This window comes from Akebia trifoliata, chromosome 4 (genome assembly GCF_017979445.1).
Source record: "Akebia trifoliata isolate Shusen 1 chromosome 4, ASM1797944v1, whole genome shotgun sequence".
NCBI lineage: Eukaryota > Viridiplantae > Streptophyta > Magnoliopsida > Ranunculales > Lardizabalaceae > Akebia > Akebia trifoliata.
Window position 1 is genome coordinate 7995466 of NC_141378.1, and position 20088 is coordinate 8015553.

A 20088-nucleotide genomic window follows, 5' to 3' on the forward strand; every position below is an offset into this window, starting at 1 on the left:
ACTTAGGTTATGAGATCGACCCCTCCTCTACTTTACCAACTTGACTAACTTGGCATCTATCCTTCAAAATGGATATATGATTTATTGTTACATTTACTAATTTACCATTCACGTGAGCCAACTTTAAACTCAAGGGCAAGAGAGTAAATCCATCAAATCGTTTGTACGATGATAGTACACCATATATACATTTTTGTAAAAATGATAATTTTGAAACCAAATATATAACCATTCTTTGTAAATATTTAAAAAAAAAATAAAAAAAATTGATTATTGATTCAATAATTTTGGAAATACATAATTGTTCCAATAATTTTCCATAACATCTCTATGTTGTATCATCTCTAATGTTATCATCTATGTTCAATATTTAGTGTTGTCCATTATGATAATAGGGTTTGTCAATATGAACATTTTTTCACCATCCATGATGATGATGACCATACTCATCTCCATCAACATCATCATCTATATGAGTTAAAGATTACTAGTTTTGGTTCGATAGCAATTTTGGATTGATAAGTGATTAATGCCCATAGGTCATGACTTCAATACTCATTTATGAGCATTAATTCCTCAGGGGCCATCAGCGAGGGCGCACCCTCACTTACCTAATACATATGATGTGCGGGCATTGCATGTGCCTCGAGACTAGTCCTTGGACAAGAAAATGGTCTATGGACTAGGCAAAGCCCATAGACAGGCCATGTTCGTTGTCTACAAGGATAACTGGTTATCCAAAAAAAAAATATTTTTTTTCTTTTCATTTTTTCATTGCTCAATAAGAGATGATTGTAGTCTAGGGGCATGTCATTATTCTTAAAACATAGGAGTACCTCAACCATTCTCAAATAACACATGTTTTTTTAAACCTAAAAAATTGTTAAAAAGGTAATTACGATATTTTAACTTCAAAAATCCTTTTTAAATTAATACTTGATAAAAATAGGTATTAAAGAATCCATATTATTTTAGAAGGAACTTTTTAGTACATATTATCAAAAAATTGGTCTCCATTGATGAAAAATAGTACCCCAAAGATATGCCTTTCCATTATTTATATGTAATTACACATAAAGATAGAGAATTTCATGACAATATAACTCATAAATTAGTATTGGGTGAATATATTGGAAGAGTTCTCATAGAATGCCATGTCTTTGATAGCTTAATTAGTAAAATATATGCATGAGTGGTGGTGATACCATAGACTTGGGTTCGATTCTAGCCATTTTCGAGTTATAATTTACTAATCTCATAATACAAAAACAGAATGCTATGTCATTTATGTGACTCGATTAAGCTAGATTTATAAGATTTTAAAAAGACCAACAATGCTTTATAGAGGTATATTTTGGGTTATCAAGAAATAATTTGGTCATACAATTTAGACAATAGAGATAGAATGTTGAGTATATGTATAAGTGATAAGACTAGGAAAACAATAACATAAATGATTATAATTGAAAAAATAAAAAGCCACCTAAGATAATTTGTATATAGTTGGAGAGAATACCAATGGCCACATTAATAAGAAGGGGCACTTTAGGTGTAAGTTTAAGACTCTAGAACTGCAACATGATGATCGAAAATAAATATGATGGAAGATAATTAACTTAACGGAAGATATAGTTCACGATAGAATTTAAATGGAGAAATACAATTTATTTACCAACCTCAATTATGAGATAAAGTGTCTGTGAAAAAATGAAGCAACGAAGATCACAAAAAAATACAAGGATTTATGTGATTTGATAGTGTGTCTACGTCTATAGATAGGATAAAAAATAATCATTATTTTCTTTTAAGTTTTATAGTCTTAGAGATCTCTATTTATAAATCCAAGAGTAAAGAAAACATACCTATATCCCAAAATTTATAAAACGCTTAAGAAAATATTACTAATTTCCTAATGCACCCCTACAACTCAGCGTACTGCCAACATAATACAATACATGTACACAATAATATATTATGATGATGCTTTTTTAAATTGAGCCCCCTTATTTTTTTAAATATAGTGATAAAATAATATTATAATCGTTGGAGAATAATAAATATCTCAGTTATAGTAAATAGAAAATATGTAAATCCAAAAAAGATGAACATAACTGAATTTAGTAATAGAGAATCTAGAGAAAAACTTATTCATATTTCAAGAATGGCATCGAAAGAATCACTGGTTGTCTTTAACTTTTGAAGACATGTGTGACATCGTCAAAGAACTACTTGGAAAGTCTAAAGTTTGGAGCTTTAGTTGAAGACGACAAGAAGAGGCTTCATCAAGAAATAACTTTAATTTTCAATGACAAGTCAGATGTCCATCAAAGTGTGGTCAATGCATACATTATAATTTTAAGAATATCGAAAGTGTCACATTGATCGAAGAAAATATCGTGGTGTCATCGTTCATTAATGCGGAGTATTTAGGATTAGAGGCTTCTTCACCATTATATGAGAATCGAGAAAATCTTTTCAAAATGGGAATAATTGGAATCTTTAACCTACCTATTGATGGATCTTCAAATAGAAAAATCAGTTTGATTTTGGATGATTTCTAATCAAGTCGTGTGAATCTCAACAATCACTTATTCTCGTACCAATTGTCTGTCAAGTTGATGGTGTGTATGTAGTTCATCAAATGCTAAATGTTAAGAGGAACCATTGTTTTATACCAAAATATATAATATAATCCCACTAATTAGATGTGTCCCTAAATTAGGGTTGTACATTTTACCCTGATCCCGAACTCGGACCCAGACCAAACCCATTCAGATTAAGATTGATCTGAAATCAAAAATTTCGGTCTAAGTCTGGGTTTAACCCTCTAAAATTGGACCAAATCCGAAATAAGGATCGAAAATTGAATCAAAACCCAATTTGTCATAATATCTTTATTTTTAGTAATTTTAGTACAAATTACCATTTGGTGTGTTAATAAGACTTAGGGGATTTGCCAAATCTAAGATTCAATTCTTTTAGAAGTTGTTTTGTATAAAAATATTTCAATAAAATATTTAAAATTTTGGATCGAACCCGAACCATAAAAATACCCAAAAAATTTGATTTGGTCTAAATTCAGTTTAGACATTTAGAACTTGAACGTGGAACAAACCTAACATGAGATTTTTTGGTTGGTCTCGAATCTAACCATACTCAAATCAATCAATTATATTCAATTTGGGTTTAATTGAATGTACATCCCTACCCTAAAGTTAAACCATCAAAACCCTAGTTTGAGAGGACCCACATTATTGTTGACAAATAGAAAAAATATCTTGCTAGCATCAAGAGGTAGAAAGTCAATGAACGGTTTGATGGGCATGAACATCAATCAGATGATGAACATGATTTACAAACAAAGTTTTGAACCATACATACAGTCGCAAACAAAATACTAGTACATATGTACTTGAAGTTGAAATGGTCGCTACTGCATATTTTCTTTCTTAGATCGAGAAGATGAAGCGTATCCAATGACTTGTAATAGAGACTTTTCCATCTATTTTGATATTGGGCACATTTACAGATAACCAAGTGTCTTAATTAGATTGGTGACACGTGGATCTGAATTTCAAGTACAAATAGTATCACGGGACATAACATTGTCACTTTTCCACTCAAGGACAGACAAGTAATTGGCAAACTCTGCAAGTTTCATACTGTTTTAAGGGAAAACAGAGTCGAATATAGGTGGGCTTTAGCTTTGACAGTCTTCAAAGAAAGTGATGTATCGATAAAATACCTAAAATGCCCTTACGGACTTCTTCAAACTTAAAAGACCTGACCGTATAAAAATAGTGGCTGGTCATATCACTTACTTCTCCTGCTGTTTATAAATGGACCCCTTCACGGTTCATCCTTGAAAGGTCCTGACATTATAAATGTCTGATCTACGGCTAGCTTGATTGATTATTTTGTAACGGTTGGATTTGGATTTATTTACTTTTTTTCATAATGGTTGTGGGACCATAGAAGAATGGACCTCAGCCCAAAAACGATGTTTTTATTTTATTTTAAACAGGGTATCCCTGTGCCTAGCGGGTTGTGCATGGTCCATTGGGCTTTGCCCGACCCATACAACAAGCAAGCATATCGGAGAGGACTAATCTCTAGACATCACGCACCATCTCATCCTGTCACGTGACAGCATCTCAGTTAACTCCTATGGGCACAAAAACCATGTTTAATTATGAGAAATCATAACCCATTGATTATTATAGTCCATTAAGTTAGCCCCGACAAGTTCTACAATAGACTATTGGCAATGGGTCGTTTCATGTTGAGGTGAGGATGTTCTTAAATTATCCAATTTGAAATCAACCAATTTAATAATCATGTCAAAATATTAGATCTTTAAACAATTAATTTATTAAATTGGTAAATTCTAAAAATCCCTTAAATAATTGTTTGTATTACGATCCGAGCGTAAATCAGCTCAATCCAAACCTACTAATTTCATGTCATTTTTAATTCTCTTTAAGAACTATCACCTTAATAGGAATATCCTGATAATTTATAACCTTGACAAATTAGGAAATTAGTAGAGACTTCCAATGTAATTTCTTAGCTAGTTGGTACGTTCAAATAAGTAAAACGAAGTTATGCTAATCTTAACATATACAATATTTTTTAAGCAACCGTCTTTATGAACATAAAGTAGAATGAATTTCTTGCTTCTTTCCATGTCAATGTCATCCGATGTTATTTATCAATTTGAAAAATTTAAGACTCGAAATGATGGGTCGAAGGAATGTATCCCCCCCCCCCCCCCTTGTCGCCAAATCAATTTTAACAATCGTTGTTAGCCCATCTTCAAACTCAGTAGATTATTTGATGAATGACCGACACATGTTCATCATATTTGACAAACGTTATAAACTTTGAATACATATTGGGATAAATGTTAATACTTTACAAGTTTTTGTTTTGTTTTTTTCGATATTATAGAAGGGTTGTACTTAAATTCCAATGTCACTATAAAAGTTACTTTGTGTGGGCGAAATACGTGTAGGTATGACAATCATAAGTGATGTATGAAGTTGGATTGCAACATAACTCTGGGAAGCACAGGACCTTCACTTCTTAGTCTAGAACGAAAATTTCACCAAAGAGGGTGCGGTCCTCATCGTCCTCGTGGGTCTCTAAGTTACTTTATAAGACTACAAGTTTAAAACAAATAAAACACACAAGAGTGACACGCTTGCATCGAGATCAACCCATTTAAAAAAAATTAAAATGGAGTAATTTAATAAAATCGAAACAAATGAACATTTGCCACGTGTTCCTAGAAGGAGAGAATTTTATTTTTTAACATTTTTTTTCATGCCTTTAACGATGACCCTATCATCACCTTTTTCCAGACCCATCTGCTTCCCAACATTCCCTTACACCAATATTATTTCACATTTTTCGAGTGTCTTTAGATGTCTAATGCAGTTTCCAAGGTGACAACATTTGCAAATTATATCATTTTTATTGTTTAATGGGAAAATTATTTAGAGGACCCTGGTGGATGGATTTATTTCTAAATAGTCCCTAAATTTTCTGCTATAGTTTGATCGGACATTTAGTAAATTTTTTTATTTCTTAATGGTCTTTTATTATTGGCGAACTCATTGCTTTTTTTTTTATTATTTTTTATTTACTGTCAGATTTAATGTTTTTTTATTTAGTGTTTAGTTCACAATTTTTACCGTCGAACTCAACATTGGTAAAATCCACCCATTTTCAATTATCGAGTTTTTTTCGACTAAACTACATGGAAATATCAACTAAAAACTTAAGATAACGACTTATTTATATGATTTCAACTCAAGAGCATTCTTGATTGATTTTCATCCAAAAAATTGAGAAAAAGTGAAAAAAAATCCTAATTTTTTTACATACATTTTCAAAATATTTGAAAAAATTCTTAAAAATAGCTTAACCTCCCTTCTTAAATCCATTCTGATGAAATGGAATCTCTAAAACTCGATTGAGATGCCAAAAATCCAAATTTTTTTAGATGAAAACGATGACTTCAAACAATTAGGACAATCAATTATGAGAAATATGGGAGATGAGGTCTAGGGACCATTAAGAAAGAAAAAAGTTCACTAAATGAACTATTAAAAAACCGCCCAAAACTTGGGGACCATTTAGAAAGAAGTCCATCCGCCAGGGTCCTTTGAGTAATTTCCCTTGTTTAAATTCCACTTACGTCTTGTTGTGCTTAATTAGTGGAAGTAATGTCGTTTTTGAATTATTCCTCCATTTTATCATGATTTTACCAAGAAGGGTAACAATGACTTAAAAGTTAAAATAATTATCTTCCATCACCAATACATTATTATAAATGTTGTCTACAAAGTGATCATTGTGGCCATCATTATCAAAATTTGATCTCAAATGTCAGCTAAACAAACCATGCCCATAATGCATTCCTATCTAAACCATCCACATAATAAAACTTAACAGAAAAACAATATCTTTTATTCAAATTTAGAACTTTATAATATAAACTTTGATGGTTATATATCAGAAATGAAAGTATTCACAAAGTCATAAAAGAGATGTAAGACATGATAAGTGAATGGAAAAATCAATTGAGATGGTTTAATCATATAAAATGAAAATCAATTTAAAAGGGGACACAAATTGAAAATTCTAAAAAGAAAAAAAGACAAATTATACAATGATCGGTGTCGTCAAAGTTAATATAAACAAAGAGTCGTGCTGGAGTGACTTTAAGATTGTATCTCGTATCGCACCTCTTGAAGTGAAAGTGGATAGGAACCATAAATGCTTTTCACTCGTTACTTCAGCATTATATAAAGAAATTAAATTATCATAATAAAATTGAATAAAGGAACAAGATTTTATGATTAGACAATATTGATGATGCTTACAATATTAGTTACTAAAAATTTGTAATCAACCAATACTAAAATTTTCAAGTCCTAAGTTTTAGCTCTATATAGTAGATCGAAGGTTGTGATCCTTCGATCAATTAAATATTTGTAATATCCCATTCAAGAGGTGAGGTCATAATGTGAGGTCCAACATTAATTTCCATCCCGATGAACCTCTAGTACATTTATATGACATGTTGTTAATTAATCAATATTTCATTGTTTTAAGAACCTTAGAATAAAAGATTAACTTAATACAACTCACATATCAATTCATGCTTAACCCTTTAGTTCATAGGAAGAAAAGGCAAAGAGAAAACAAAAGGGTTAAAAGGGCAAATTGGGAATTTCAAGGAAAAGGGGAAGAGACCTTCATATCCAGTGTTTCATCGTATACATGGGAGAGTATGAGATAGAAAAGATAAAAATGTGAGCAACACATGTAACTTTTGGAAGTGGGATGGGAATCATGGCAGCAATGTCAGGAACCCACGACACCACACCACACGCACTCTCTCCTCACTTGGGGAAATGAGAGATCCCTCAAACATCCCCCTCTCTTGTCCACACTAAATATAAAACAAACTACCAAATCAAAACAAAACAAACCAAGCCCATGATATCCCCCTCTTGTCTATCATATAATAATGAAACAAAATAAAACAAACAACAAATAAAATTAAATACAACCCCATACTTACTCTCATTATAAATGAATATTTGGCCCATTTACATGATTTCATGCCATTGGATATGAGAATTTTAACATTATGGGCATCAAGAACAGGATGACAGGTGGTTTCTGTAAATTGTGCATTACATGGACTCATTTGATATTTTGAAAATATCGATCGACTTAATGCAAATTCTGATTAGTCAATTGGGTTTGCACTTTTGATGCAAGAATAATTAAATTTTAATAATTTAAATATTTCTTATCTACAAAAAATAATATTTTGTGACTTAATGTTGACTCATTTGAGATAAAATGATTCAGATGTGTCAACTCGATAGGGGTGTGGAGGGGGACATATCCAGATATGATACTGGGTTTTAAAACCATGGCTAGTTAGATGTAACCGGTCACTCTGATTTTTATTTGGACATGTTCATCAAGAGGTTGGCTTAAAACATTCACATGGTGTTTATTCCTTCATTAATTAGGGTATAATTTGAGGTAAAAATGTTCCTTGATGTAGGGAGTAAAATATGATTTTGTTCTTTATCGCCTCAAGATAAGTGATGTCTCAAGACATGGGAAAGGATCTGAGTAGCAAACTTCTATTTCAAAGTTAGCATAATTCTTGAAATATAACTTCGAATAATGCTTGAGTGACCCCAAGATTATACCTCACATGACATATCCTGACGTGAAAAGTGTATGGGAATCATAGATTCTTTTCATCGAGATACGAGTGAAAAATATCTATGGTTTCCTATCGACTTTCATGTCAAGATGTGCACTTGTGATCACTCCAGCACTGGCTCTATAACTTATGATTGTTTGGTGCATCCTAAATTATATATCAGTTATAAATACATAAAGAGATCCAAGAGAATCCTAGAGCTCGTGACAATCATTGTGATTAAGAAACTCACTAAAAGATAAAGGACAATACAAACTATAAATAAGTTAAAATTAATTAAAAATGATTTATTTGTTTAGATTGTTAAACCATTGCCAAACTTAAGATTTGTATGTTTTTGATAAATACTCTACCTCTAAAGAGTTAAAGTCGAAGACAAAAAAGTTGATATGAGAATAATTTGTGGTTAAAATTTGGAGGTATATAGATTCCCATGGTCACCATCCACTCAAGCGGATATTTTCTTTTGACCAAAAGGAACATATTAAAAAGGTGGACATCGACATCAACATACCATTTTTATCAATTAGACCATGATTAAATTTTGATTTCTTTTTGAACGACCAAAATACTTATCCACATATAACATTTCAAAAGTCGGAGTAATTTACATAATTTTTTTCAAAGCGTAATGATTTTCTGACTCCTCCACAAGGCATACTCAAAATTCTCTCATGATGTGGCATGTACTAGAATCATATATATACATTTCCCTAAGATACACAATTGTACATATTTATGTAGATGTGCACTTGTGTATCCGAGGCATAAAATCTATGATTTTAGCATATGCCACTTCAAGAGTCTTTTGAGTATGCCACGTGGGGGAGTCAAATTATCACAACTCTTTTTCAAAACATTTTGCTCAATTTTTCTATCTTTCCTGGACGGTTAAACAGTATTTGTTGGGATCACTTTTGGGATGCATCTTTTTTTTCGAGGCTTAAAATGTGTTTAGCATATGAATTCATTTAGTGAAAATCATAAAAACACTTTCGATGTATGTGGGAAGCTGAAAACGATCATAGGTAAGACGCAGCTTAACGAGGCCTCTCGCTTTTGGAGTTTACGGGAATTTAATGGAACATAAAAAGGATGTTATTTTCTTATGATAATGCACTTCTGTATTTGATTAACAATTAAAACATCTTTCAAAGTACCTTTGAGATACTAAATTACTAATAAAAAGGAACAAATTTTTTACATAATTACTAAATCATTTCCCAAAAATAAAACCCTTAACACACTTTTATTTTGCAACCAAACTTCCATCAAAAGTTTGTCCTATAATGTCCCAATGACACCATAATCAAATATAATTCTTACAATGGACCCCAATATTTTTTGGATAAGATGTAAAGAATAATGCAGACTTGATATATTTCTATCAATCATTTAAAAAAATTATTTTTGATTATCAAGGATTCCTGTTGTAGCACTTTTAGATGGGACCCATGTCCACCTTTTCCACTCTCTACCAAAGTGTTTTTAAGGAGGGACCCATAAACTTGTGTGGCCTACATAAATTGGGTAGCTTGTAATCTACCCAATAACCCATAAATCCAATTCCAAGGACGAAGGTAACAAAAACCATTCAAAACGAACCCCTTCCTTCTCTGACCGTTACATTTAAGTGGGTAGGGTGGTGGGTACATAAAATGAATATTTAAAGAGAGAGAGAGAGAGAGAGAGAGGGAGGTGGTGTTATTGAGAAGGTCTGCAGAAGGGGCACTGCAAGTTCGAATTATTCTTCTTCTGTGTATGATTGCTTTTGATTTCTTTTGGACTCTCTCTCTTTCTTTAATTTAAATTTAGTCTAAATTTATACCCCCGAGACTGCTTGGTCAGTCCAAAACCAGCACAGAGAGAGAGAGAGAGAGAGCAAAGCAGGCCCTCTAGCAAGCCTTTTACACGTGATAAAGAAAACACCAAAAGCATTGCATGCGTGGATAGATTCATCCAGCTTTCTCTTTCTCTCTAACAAATACTTCTCTCTTTCTCTTAATCCTCGCAGACCCCATCTTTTGTTCCCACTTTCATTTCTCTTTCTATCTCTCTTCACGTTCTTTGGCAGCTCACTTTCTCTCTCTTTTAGCTTATTCTGTTTTTTTGTTGGATTGATGATGAGCAATGGCTGTCGTTTACATTGATGGTCTCTTGTTTTTTCTCCCCATTTCATGATTTTATTGAGTGGGTAAGTTTTTTAAAATTTTGATTCATGGTTTCTTGTTTCTTTTCATTGGATTATTCTTCAAGTTGGTGAGTTCTGATTTTTCTCTTCTGTGTATTGGGTTTTAGGAGTTTTCTTCTATTCTTGGAAACCCAAGAGAGGCCAAAACTATTGGATATTTTTTAAGATTTTGTCGCAGTTTTTGAGAAGCTTAAACTTGGGATAAAGTTTCGATTTTGGTTTCTTGGTTGGGCTTTAGCGTTCCATTTGAATTACTTCTGAGAGTACAAGTCTGGACTTTTTGTGATTTTGTTTTATTTTATTTATGGGTAAGTTTAAATTTGGGTGATATCTGGGTTTGTCTTCCGAGTCTTTCTGTGTTTTGGTTTTTCTCTCGTGTTGATGGCTTTTTGGTTGTTGATAGAGACTCGGGAAGGGGACTGAAAGGAACCTGGGGTGGTCTTTGTGTGTTTTGAGTTCTATAGTGTTTTTATTGTTATTTTGTTGATGAGAAGGGAGTGAGGCATTTAGAGGAAGTCTGACTTGCAGAGATGAAATTATTTCAAGGCTGGAACTTGGGTTTCCTGTTTTAATAAGTTTTCCTCAATGGGTATAGAGTTTTGGAGTAAAAATCAATTTATTTATTTATTTATAAAGATATGGATTTTGTCTGTCTTTGCAAGTCTGTTTTAATAAGTTTGCCTTAATGGGTATTGAGTTTAGGAGTAAAAATCATTTTTTTTTCCAAGATATGGATTTTATCTGTCTTTGCCTCCATCACTCTGCAATCCTAAATACGAAGATTTGGATTTTGGGTTTTGTGTTTTCTGATATTGTTTGATTATTTTGTTGAAACAAAGATAAAATCTTGGTTTTCTTGTTTTTGGGTTTTGCAAAGAAATAGCAATGCTTGTAATCTGCCACAAAGTTTGGGCTTTTCTCCATTCTATGTTTTCCCCTCTGTCTAAAACTGTGATGTTCTATCATCTGTGTTTCTATTTATTTACTTTCTTTGCCATTGAAGTTAACTTGCTGGCATATCTTTCTTCTACCTATTTTCAGATTTTAAGAGAATAGGAGAAAAAATTGGTGAATTTGGTGAAGGCTCAGGTTCTTCTCCCTTATCTTGCACACAAGATTAAGTCACCATGCCTATAAGGCAGATGAAAGAGAGCTCAGAGCAACACCTTGTGATCAAAACCCAAGTTCAAAAATCCATGAATCATGTCCAAAAGAACCCCAAAACTGCTCAAAATGGTAAAGGTCCACCTCCTCAAGAATCCCCACAAAATGCTAAAACCAACAACCACAATTCACCCCCTTCAAAGAACCGAGGGAGGAGGAGAGTTAGGGGAGGAAGAAAATCTGACCAAGGTGATGTTCCGATGCGCCCAAGTTCGAGACCTTGCACTGTAGTTAATAAACCAGTTTCTTCGCATCCCTTGGAAGCTAAACGAGCTGAAATTAGGAATGGGTCTTCGGAAAATGGAGGAAATGTGTGTGAAATGGAGATGGGTTTTCCTTCTTCAAGCAAGTCTCTGAGGTTTGCACCTAGGCCTGGCCATGGGCAAGCAGGGACCAAGTGTATAGTAAAAGCCAACCATTTTTTAGCTGAGTTACCAGACAAGGATTTGAACCACTATGATGTAAGATTTTATTACCTTTTGATTTGTTTTATTCTTATAGTTTGTTAGTTGAATTGTAGAAGTAATGTAATAGAGAGTCTCTTGGTTTCTTTATTTTTGTGATGTATAGGATATGACATTTATATTTGTTGTTCTTGTTATTTGTATCTTTTCTTGTAGGTGACAATAACTCCTGAATCTGCTTCAAGAACTATAAACAGAACAATTATGGCAGAACTTGTGAAATTATACAAAGAATCTGACTTGGGAATGAGATTGCCTGCCTATGATGGTAGAAAGAGCTTATACACAGCCGGGGAACTTCCCTTCACCTCTAGGGAGTTCATTATCAAAATTGTGGATGAAGATTATGGAATCAATGGTCCCAAGTAAGTGTAAAATATCGGAATGTATCGGCCGATAGACCGATATGAAACGTGGACTCCAAAACATTGAATGTTTTGAGAATGTATCAGTTTGTATTGAATGTGTCGGCCTATACCGTGTTGATTTTTTCATTAACAGAAGCATTCAATCAATAAGACATTTTAAACCTTGATCTCCTTCCCCCATGCTTTGAATATTTAATACTACAATATGCTGCAATTAAATTAATTACTCGAGACTCGTATGGGATTTTTCCAGAAGAGAGAAAGAATATAAGGTGGCAATCAAGTTTGTTGCTCGAGCAGACTTGCACCATTTGGGCCAATTCTTAGCCGGTAAAAGTGCTGATGCCCCACGAGAGGCCCTCCAGATTCTTGATGTTGTTCTAAGAGAACTCTCAACCAAAAGGTAGATTCTCAATAGTGTAATTTTCTTCATCTTCAATTGTAGCAATTTCAATTAAAATCATTCAAATTGAGTTCTTTGTTCACCTTGAATTCCTTCCTTTTTTAAGGTACACCCCTGTTGGGAGATCCTTCTTCTCCCCTGACATAAGAATACCACAACGGCTTGGGGATGGTTTGGAGTCATGGTGTGGATTCTACCAGAGTATAAGGCCTACTCAAATGGGGTTGTCTCTAAATATTGGTTTGTAGCACCATTCAATTAACATTTGTTCTATTTATTACTTATTATCTAACTATTCATTGGCATTTCTCATAGTGCTTTGTTTCACTCTTGTTTTGAAGATATGTCATCGGCGGCATTCATTGAGCCTCTCCCCGTAATTGAATTTGTTGCTCAGCTTCTAGGCAAGGATGTATTGTCGAGGCCATTATCTGATTCTGATCGTATAAAGGTATTATATTTATGGTCTAACAATGGAGGTTAAAATTCTTTTTGTTTATATTTAATTTAACTTTCAAATATCATGGAAAATGTTCACCAGATCAAAAAGGCACTTAGAGGAGTGAAAGTTGAAGTAACACATAGAGGGCATGTGCGACGTAAGTATCGGATATCAGGCTTAACGTCACAACCTACAAGAGAACTCGTGTAAGATGCTTTTCTCTATTTCAATTTTTATGTGAATTAGTTTGAATTTTTAAGGTTCATAGATGAGGTTGTCATATTGCTTGAAATCTTAAGTGAATCTTCTTTAAATAATCTTTTGACTAAAATACTCAATTTTCTCTATTCAAATGAGGTTGTCAATGTCATATAAATTTAGTTTACATTAAGAATAGATTGGCGAAGCAAACTCCCTCTTATTTTAATATGGGAAACTCCATAACGCCTCTGTTCTTAATTTTGAAAATGCATCAGGTTTCCTGTTGATGACCTTTTGAATATGAAGTCAGTTGTTGAATACTTTCAAGAAATGTACGACTTCACCATCCAACACACACATCTTCCTTGCCTTCAAGTTGGGAACCAAAAGAAGGCAAACTATTTGCCGATGGAGGTAGTGTGGTCGTTCACTATGACATCCTTGCTACGATTCTATTAACTTAGAAAGAATTTATAGATTTGGTGTGGCATCAAATGTTTATCTATATGGTTCTGTTTTCCTAGGCTTGCAAAATCGTTGGGGGTCAACGATATACAAAAAGGTTGAATGATAGGCAAATTACTTCTTTCTTGAAAGTTACGTGCCAGAGACCCAAGGATCGGGAAAATGACATTTTGCAGGTATGTGATCCTTCAATTTTATTTTTTTTCCTCCTTTTCTTTCTAAGTTTTAACTGTGTTGAACTCAAGAACCTCTATAATGCAAGATATATAGATTTATGCTATATTTTATCTACTTAAAATGACATTGAGCCTACTTGTGGTTGTGGACTCTTGTTGTACTTGAAGCAATAATACGTTTTCTCTTTTGTACACATTGAAACACATAACACAGACAGTTCACCACAGTGCTTATGATCAAGACCCATATGCAAAGGAGTTTGGGATCAAAATCAGTGAAAAGTTAGCTTCTGTTGAAGCTCGGATTCTTCCTGCCCCATGGGTAATGTTGTAGCTCATAAACCCATATATTTAATTCAGATAAAAGGTATTGGGCTTTTCACTCTGTGGTGACATGCTGATTTCATGATTTTCTACAGTTGAAATATCATGATACTGGGAAGGAGAAAGATTGTTTGCCCCAAGTTGGTCAATGGAATATGATGAACAAGGTATTGCTCTTTTTTCCACTTGGAATGTCTTATTGCCTATGTAATCCTTATTATGAACTTTTTATTTAGTGTAGAGTACATCTGTTCTTAAATATATGTCAATTAACCAACTGCTACATGCCCATATGGGATTTGATGCTGATGGGCCTTGTTTTACACCTATTCTAATGTTAAAGATTAAGTTCCATAGATTTTAGGACTATAGGAAGCCCCCTTCGTGTACATTTATTCTCTGGGTATTAAATACATACACACCAGTCAAACTGATTGACCTTGCTTTATGCTTCACATGCATAGGACTTCTGTAGCTTTTAGTATCTTATTCTGAATTTTTATGATCTATCCGAAGTTCTGTTAGAAACTCGGGGTTGGGTTCATGTATTTCCCAATTCTCTCCATTCCTTATCCAAACTAACTAATAATAGTTAAAGGAAAAATAGACAAAGAAACTTGTCCGATCTTCTTTTTTTGATGAACAATTTAATGATTTTCTGACCACTTCATTGTTTAGGAAGTTTAGCTTTGCATCTTGTAGTGTTCTCTGCCATAAATGACTTGAATTCAGCTTTGCTGCAATTATTATTTTCTCCCATTTGATTCATTCATTTATTTATGTTTTTGTTCCCCAGTTTCCTTCTATCCATAAAACCCAATTTGAAGCTAAAAGTGCAAAGACTAGTATCTCATTTAACCTGCAATAGCCTATAACCTTATTCTTCTTAATTTTCTGTTCCATATGAAACAGAAAATGATCAATGGGAGCACCGTCAGTCGATGGGCATGCATCAACTTCTCACGGAGTGTTCAAGAGAACGTGGCTCGTGGGTTTTGTAACGAGTTGGCTCAAATGTGTCAAGTCTCTGGCATGGTAATTTCTCTCATTTCCAAACCATAATTCTTTTGTTTTTTCAATCTTTGATCTTGTTACTTGTGTATCTTTTCTTGGATTGCCGAGTTTTCAGTTCTTTTATTGATAACTTGAATTTGCATTGTTTGTTATTCTATAGGAATTCAATCTGGAGCCTGTAATTCCAATTTACACAGCCAGGGCTGACCAAGTAGAGAAGGCTTTGAAGCATGTTTATCATGCATCTATGAACAAACTCAAAGGGAAAGAGTTAGAACTACTCTTGGCCATTTTGCCTGATAATAATGGTTCTCTATATGGTGTGTGTTATATGCTTTTGCTGATAACATGTCTTCAATCTATATGAACTCAGGGTTTTAGCTTGATTTGCCAAAACAAACATGTTTCATTTCAGGTGATCTAAAGCGGATATGTGAAACTGATCTCGGTTTAATATCGCAATGCTGTCTGACAAAGCACGTCTTCAAAATCAGCAAGCAATACCTCGCTAATGTGGCACTGAAAATCAATGTTAAGGTGAGAGTCATACAGACACAGTCATCATATTTATATCGAGATCTGCTATTGGCACCCCAATGTTTAGTTATTACACCCCAATTAAATATAAAGAAAATAAGTGAATGGTTCAGAATAAGTATAAGTTGGGGTGCCAATTAAATAACTACTGAAATTGTTTCAACGAGTGATAATACTTTGTAATGTACAGATTATAATTTGAGCCAAACCTTTGTGACGTTTGAAAGAATGTTTTAATCTTTAATTGGGATGTGCTAAATAATTTAAGAAATTGGGGTGTAATAAGTAAAAGTTGGGGTGCCAATAACAGCCCTCTCTATGTCTGCATTACTTCATGCTTACATGCATTGCATTTTTATGGACTTGTTTCAGCTGGGAGGAAGAAATACAGTTCTTTTGGATGCTATAAGTTGCAAAATACCGTTGGTTAGTGACATCCCGACGATAATATTTGGAGCCGATGTGACACACCCGGAGAATGGAGAAGACTCAAGCCCTTCTATTGCTGCTGTAATACTAATAAACATTTACGGCTCTTAAAAACTAAGTTTCTATAGTAATTGTTCAATTTTCTCAAATACTGATGGATGGTGTTTCGGGTATAGGTAGTAGCTTCTCAGGACTGGCCTGAAGTCACGAAATATGCGGGATTGGTTTGTGCTCAAGCTCACAGACAGGAACTCATACAGGATTTATACAAGACTTGGCACGATCCTGTCCGTGGCACGATTAGTGGTGGGATGATCCGGTATAAAAGGACTTTATTGTATCTTCCTTTCTTCACCGCATATCCTCAATATCATATTTCTAATTTTTTTTCCATATTTCTTTTTTGATTTAGGGATCTATTGGTTTCGTTTCGGAAGGCAACGGGACAAAAACCACTGAGGATCATATTCTACAGGTCAATAAACTTGTTCACATCTCTAAACAAGGAGTAATTTATCTTGTTTACCTTTGTAGAAAATTGTATGCAACTTTGGCACAGTTGTGTCAGTCCTGGCATGGACTCAATATGTCAGACATGCTGCTACTAGGAAATCCTGGAAATGAAATCTCTTTACTATTAAGTTTCTATATAACAAGGTCACAGACATGTGTTGGTGTCTTACACTAGTATGGGGTTTCTGACACGGCACCTTTTAGAAGCCTCAGACACTTACATGTCTGTAACATGTATCATGATAATATTTAGCTCTATTAAAAGTTTTATTATATAAAAAAACTAAAGAGATGAATTGGTACATGAAGGAGATGGATTACACCAAACCTCTTGCAAAAGTTTTTTTTTTCCAGATGCAATTAACTTTAAAGGATGATACTACCTTAATAGAATGTGTGTTGGGGTGTGTCCATGTGTCAATACGTGTCCGACATGGAAAACATCCTAGAAGTGCTGTCATTATTACATAGGTTGGTTACTTAATACTTTGATATATGTTATGTAAGTTATAGACGTATCAAAATAAAATTGAAAATTTATAAAGAAAGAGATACAACAAGTTATATTGACACGATATTTATAAGAGCTAGAAAAACATATCATGTGGGCATTAAGATTTTGTTTGGAGGCCCTCAAACATGCTCTATGTAGGTGCATATGTATGATTGCATGTAATCAAGCATTTATCAAGACAGACATGATTAGACATAATTATTTACTTGTAGATTCAAACATGCCCAATCTTGGTGCATATACAAACACACACATAAACATAGAACGTAACACAAACATCGATGCATTTAAATTACAGTTTTAGTTCCTAAAGTTAAAAAAAATATCTTAAGCAGGGATGGTGTGAGTGAAGGGCAATTTTATCAAGTCCTACTCTATGAGTTAGACGCAATCCGGAAGGTATGTGATATATTCTTCTACTTGAACCTTATTAACATATTTTATTTGAAACAAAAATAAAAATAAAAATTATGGCACTTGTAATTGGTATATGCAGGCTTGTGCCTCTCTAGAACCGAATTACCAACCACCAGTGACTTTTGTTGTGGTCCAAAAGCGGCATCACACAAGATTGTTTGCTAACAATCACAGGGACCGGAGCAGCACCGACAAGAGTGGGAACATTTTACCTGGTAAAGTCTGTTCAATGAAAAATAAAATTTTATTCGTAACTTATTTTGGTTTTGATAACTTCTAACCATTTCTACCTGTTTTTGCAGGAACGGTGGTTGATTCCAAAATCTGTCATCCGACAGAGTTTGATTTTTATCTCTGCAGTCATGCCGGGATTCAGGTGAAACTTTATTTTCCAATTCAGTTATGTCTATAAGAAGGAGTTGTTGGTTAGTGAGATCCATCCTTGAATTGGGAAAGTGAAATTAATGAAAAATGCATTATCGTTTTCTAAAAAAAAGTAATAAGACCCTTTTGTAGGTTCTCCCTTGTACAACCAAAATTCAGTATTTTCTAACGCACCAGATTGATAAAATGTGAAGAAACAAAATTTAAATACTTGGCAACTGTCTACCATCCTCACACATTCACAAGTGAGTCGTTTGATCTAGCTCCTTGCACGTGTGACATGTTTAAGTTACGAAGATGGTTGAATGCCTCATGGTCTGCATGAATGCGTATCTTAAATTTACTCTAGAGGTCTTGGGAATTTTCCACCTATAATACGTAATATACACACATAGATAGACATGTATTTGCATCTTTGATACTTATTCTATAGTTTGCTCAAATATTTTCAAGAGTTTAAATCCTGTAGTATTATATCCTGGCAATGTTGACAGGGAACGAGCCGACCAGCACATTATCATGTTCTATGGGATGAGAACAACTTCACGGCGGATGGGATTCAGTCTTTGACGAATAATCTATGTTACACGTAAGCAAAGTACTCAGTACTTGGTCTTTTTTTACCTCCTTTAATTACACAGTCCTGTGTCATGTCCGTTTTTTTTTTGCATTGGCATAGTGACCAATACTCTAATCTGCAGGTATGCAAGGTGTACACGCTCCGTTTCTGTCGGTAAGTCTTTTCTTACTTTTCCAGTACTTCTATCATTTTTTTTTTGCTTGTTTTCACACATGATGACAATGATGGTATAACCTTTATCCTTTTTTTAAGGATGCCGGAAAAAAGAAAATTTTAAGGGGTATTTGGCTGCAAAGATAACTCCGTTTAGTAGTGTTATTGGGATGTAATTGTAAATAACCTTCATCAAAGAATACAATTACACCTAAAAAATGAGCTCATTTTTGGTAAATATTTGCCGATATATTTCAGCTTGTATAAGCTAGATGTATACCAAGAACTAGTGAAACACATTTAGCGTTGTCCATATCTTTGAAACAGAAGCCAACCTCTTGTTTTAACTGCTTTGTTCCACTATTTATGGCCAAATAAAATGTTATTTGTTTGGTACTGCAGTTCCTCCAGCATATTATGCACACTTGGCAGCATTTCGAGCTCGATTCTATTTGGAGCCAGAAATGCAGGACAGCAGCTCGACAGGTGCATCAGGTCGGGGTACACGGACAACAGGGGAGTTTGGCGTCCGGCCATTGCCAGCCCTTAAAGAAAATGTGAAGAGAGTAATGTTTTACTGTTAAGAGTGGAATGGTGGGAAGGATGATGTTGATGGTAACAAATGGAGGCATAACTTCCATTTTTCTCTCTTTAGTCCTTGTAATTCCCCCGTTGTATAATAGGTCTCCTACAATCTTAGATTAATGAAAATTTTCAAATTTCATGTGTTTCTGTATTTTATTTCTTTTGACCATCATGTGTGTGTGCACGCTCGTGCGCCTGCTCATGGGGGCATTTGTGTGCTTGAAACATTTTTTGGTGCAAAGGTCATCATATATGGGCTTGAGTTAGTAAGATATCATGAAACCTTCTTGGATATTAAACACAATTTCAAGGGTATTTTCGTAAAGAAAAAATGGAGGGTATTTTCATAATTTTCAGATCTGTACGAGGTTCAAGATATAGTCCCAAGGCCCCTAGAGTTTTTAGAATTTAGTGTCTCTTGAAGTACCATGCAATCTCACTTTCCAACTTGGAGCTGTAGAAACAAGGTACATTTGTTCAAGAAAGAGTTCAATAAAATTGTGA

The 20088-nt window shown here is 34.0% G+C and overlaps 1 protein-coding gene across 4 annotated transcripts; it reads left to right on the plus strand.

The window, feature by feature from the left end:
• The first annotated feature begins 9897 nt into the window (after positions 1 to 9897).
• Positions 9898 to 19723, plus strand: LOC147403472 (protein argonaute 10-like). 4 transcript variants are annotated; one of them, XM_086439064.1, is made up of 23 exons: positions 9898 to 10019; positions 11493 to 12076; positions 12236 to 12444; positions 12701 to 12850; positions 12957 to 13090; positions 13192 to 13301; positions 13392 to 13498; positions 13769 to 13907; positions 14018 to 14134; positions 14349 to 14456; positions 14554 to 14625; positions 15371 to 15493; positions 15633 to 15792; positions 15888 to 16009; positions 16382 to 16519; positions 16615 to 16757; positions 16851 to 16913; positions 17801 to 17864; positions 17962 to 18097; positions 18185 to 18258; positions 18761 to 18855; positions 18968 to 18999; positions 19402 to 19723. In XM_086439064.1, the coding sequence occupies exons 2-23, from the start codon at positions 11579 to 11581 to the stop codon at positions 19581 to 19583; spliced, it is 2976 nt and encodes a 991-aa protein (XP_086295190.1). In that variant the 5' UTR covers positions 9898 to 10019; positions 11493 to 11578; the 3' UTR covers positions 19584 to 19723. The 4 variants fall into 4 exon arrangements, with proteins under 4 accessions (XP_086295190.1, XP_086295187.1, XP_086295188.1 ...); XM_086439061.1 differs by lacking the exon at positions 9898 to 10019 and adding an exon at positions 10094 to 10454; XM_086439062.1 differs by lacking the exon at positions 9898 to 10019 and adding an exon at positions 10574 to 10759.
• The last annotated feature ends 365 nt before the right edge of the window (positions 19724 to 20088 follow it).